Source organism: Merops nubicus, unplaced genomic scaffold (genome assembly GCF_000691845.1).
Source record: "Merops nubicus isolate BGI_N331 unplaced genomic scaffold, ASM69184v1 scaffold33918, whole genome shotgun sequence".
Taxonomy (NCBI): Eukaryota; Metazoa; Chordata; class Aves; order Coraciiformes; family Meropidae; genus Merops; species Merops nubicus.
Genome location: NW_008625708.1, coordinates 8,676 through 10,491, shown reverse-complemented (window position 1 = coordinate 10,491; position 1,816 = coordinate 8,676). Strand labels below are relative to the sequence as shown.

The following is a 1,816-nucleotide window of genomic DNA, read 5'->3' as shown; positions in this document are numbered from 1 at the left end:
TTTTCAAGAGCAATTTGTACAACTGTTCTTGTGAGTTATGATTGCATTTTCCTGCTAGCCATTGTAAAGCAGGATGCCTTACAGTATATGTAGAGTACATACCACAGAGAGGGAAGGCCAGAGGAGAACCTCCCCCAAAATAAAGGCTGTACAAGCTAAAAATTTCAAACACGAGCCCTATTCAGAAAGTAGCCCTAATTATATAATCTTTGTAAGTTTTCCAAGCATATTTCTAGCACATAAAGCAATTATTCAATGTCTCCCACCAGCAAATACTGTGAAATTTAAATTGACTTTGATTCCTCAAGAGGGAATCTCAGAGCTAGTTTTGGTAACAGTCTCTTTTTAGTCTTCAAGTATGTCAACAATTGTCCTTGAGATGCTGTCTGGCTGTGAAACGGTCTCTGATTTTTGCAGATCCAGGCACCTACAGAGCTGTCTGTTTTCCAAAGTTGAGAGTCTGTTCTTTAAGGACATAGTTGGGTTGTGAAGAAATTAGTTACCACTGCAAGAATGCTCACCAGAAAGGACTATAATATTGCATAGTTCAAAATACAGCCTAGAATTCATTAATCATAGAAATGTGTGTCATATAATGGTAAACTGCTATCTCATTTTGATCCAATCTGAATTTATGCTAGAGTTTCAGACCTTGCATTACAATCTATTTTTTTTTATTTTAAATTAAATTAATCAAATAATTTCCTTTTCCCCCTTTAATTTGGAAAGAACGGAGCCAAAACGTAATGCAGTTTTATCACCCACACAACTATGAGCAGGCAGCATCAAAATAAAACAAACTGTAAGCAGTGTTTGTAAAAAATGTATTTGCAGTTGTTCTGTTCTTTAAAACACAGGTGCCTCAGATCACTGTGCCATAGACAATTTGCAATAGTGTTCTTGATAACAAAGTTTCTTATTTACTGATGGACGGACAAAACTATTTTTAATTTTCTAAAAATGATCACCTGGTTTTCTGCACAAGCATTTCCATATTAAGTGCCAGGTGCTAGCAACTTCTACAGATATTAAGGAACAGCCCTCTTAAACTTCACTAGGGCTGCATTAGAGCCAGTAGTAGGCAATTCTTACAGATAAACCATCAGCCAAGTGCAGTTAATCCATACACAGCATGTAACTGGAACAGATTTCACCTAAAAATATACCTCAAGAATGGCTTGGTCTATCACCTTTTTGTGTGTGCACTGAAGAGGGAGACTTTCATATTTTAGTCAGTACAATACAAGAAGCATATTCTGGGGAGCTTACTGCTTGGTGAAACTGTCAACAGTTGCTTCGATGCTCAGATTTTAGAAAGAACCAAGATTTTTGGACCTCAGATTTCAACAGAGGCACATAAATAAGACACGTCCTCTTTTTCACAGACAAGATGTATGTTTCCATGTACAGCCAAGTAAAATGTGTAAGTGGATGGTATTTGGCTTTGTAGGATAAATTCTGCATTCACTTATGTCATCTTCATTTCTGCTGAATTCAGCACTGCCTCCATGACTAAAATTTGTTTAGTAATAGGACTTTGTGACTAATCTGGTATGGAGTCTGCTGGACACAACAAAGCTGTATGGGCTCCACTCTGAATTATAGAATAGGTCTGCTTAGGGGCTTCTGTGTGAGAGGAGGAAGAAAAGATAGGAGGAGGGGGAGCTGAAGTGGACACTGTGATACTCTGACCCCCATCGCTAACCACAGTCACTTCTGTTGCTCCTCCCTGTATCAGAGCATTAAGGCCTTCCAAGTCAGAGCAGCTGATTCCAGAGCTGGGGATGAACGCCTGGCCTGCTGAAGCCTCATGACT

At 38.8% G+C, this 1,816-nt stretch overlaps 1 protein-coding gene across 1 annotated transcript in view; it reads right to left on the bottom strand.

Annotated features, from left to right (window-relative positions):
- Positions 1-1,543: 1,543 nt before the first annotated feature.
- Positions 1,544-1,816, bottom strand: part of LOC103778203 (zinc finger protein 64 homolog, isoforms 1 and 2-like) — a gene marked incomplete at its 5' end in the record, with an annotated part of 8,820 nt that continues 8,547 nt past the window's right edge. The window contains 1 exon segment of the mRNA XM_008945779.1: positions 1,544-1,816. This exon segment is cut by the window's right edge and continues 30 nt beyond it. Within this exon segment, the coding sequence (XP_008944027.1) occupies positions 1,544-1,816 (273 nt within the window).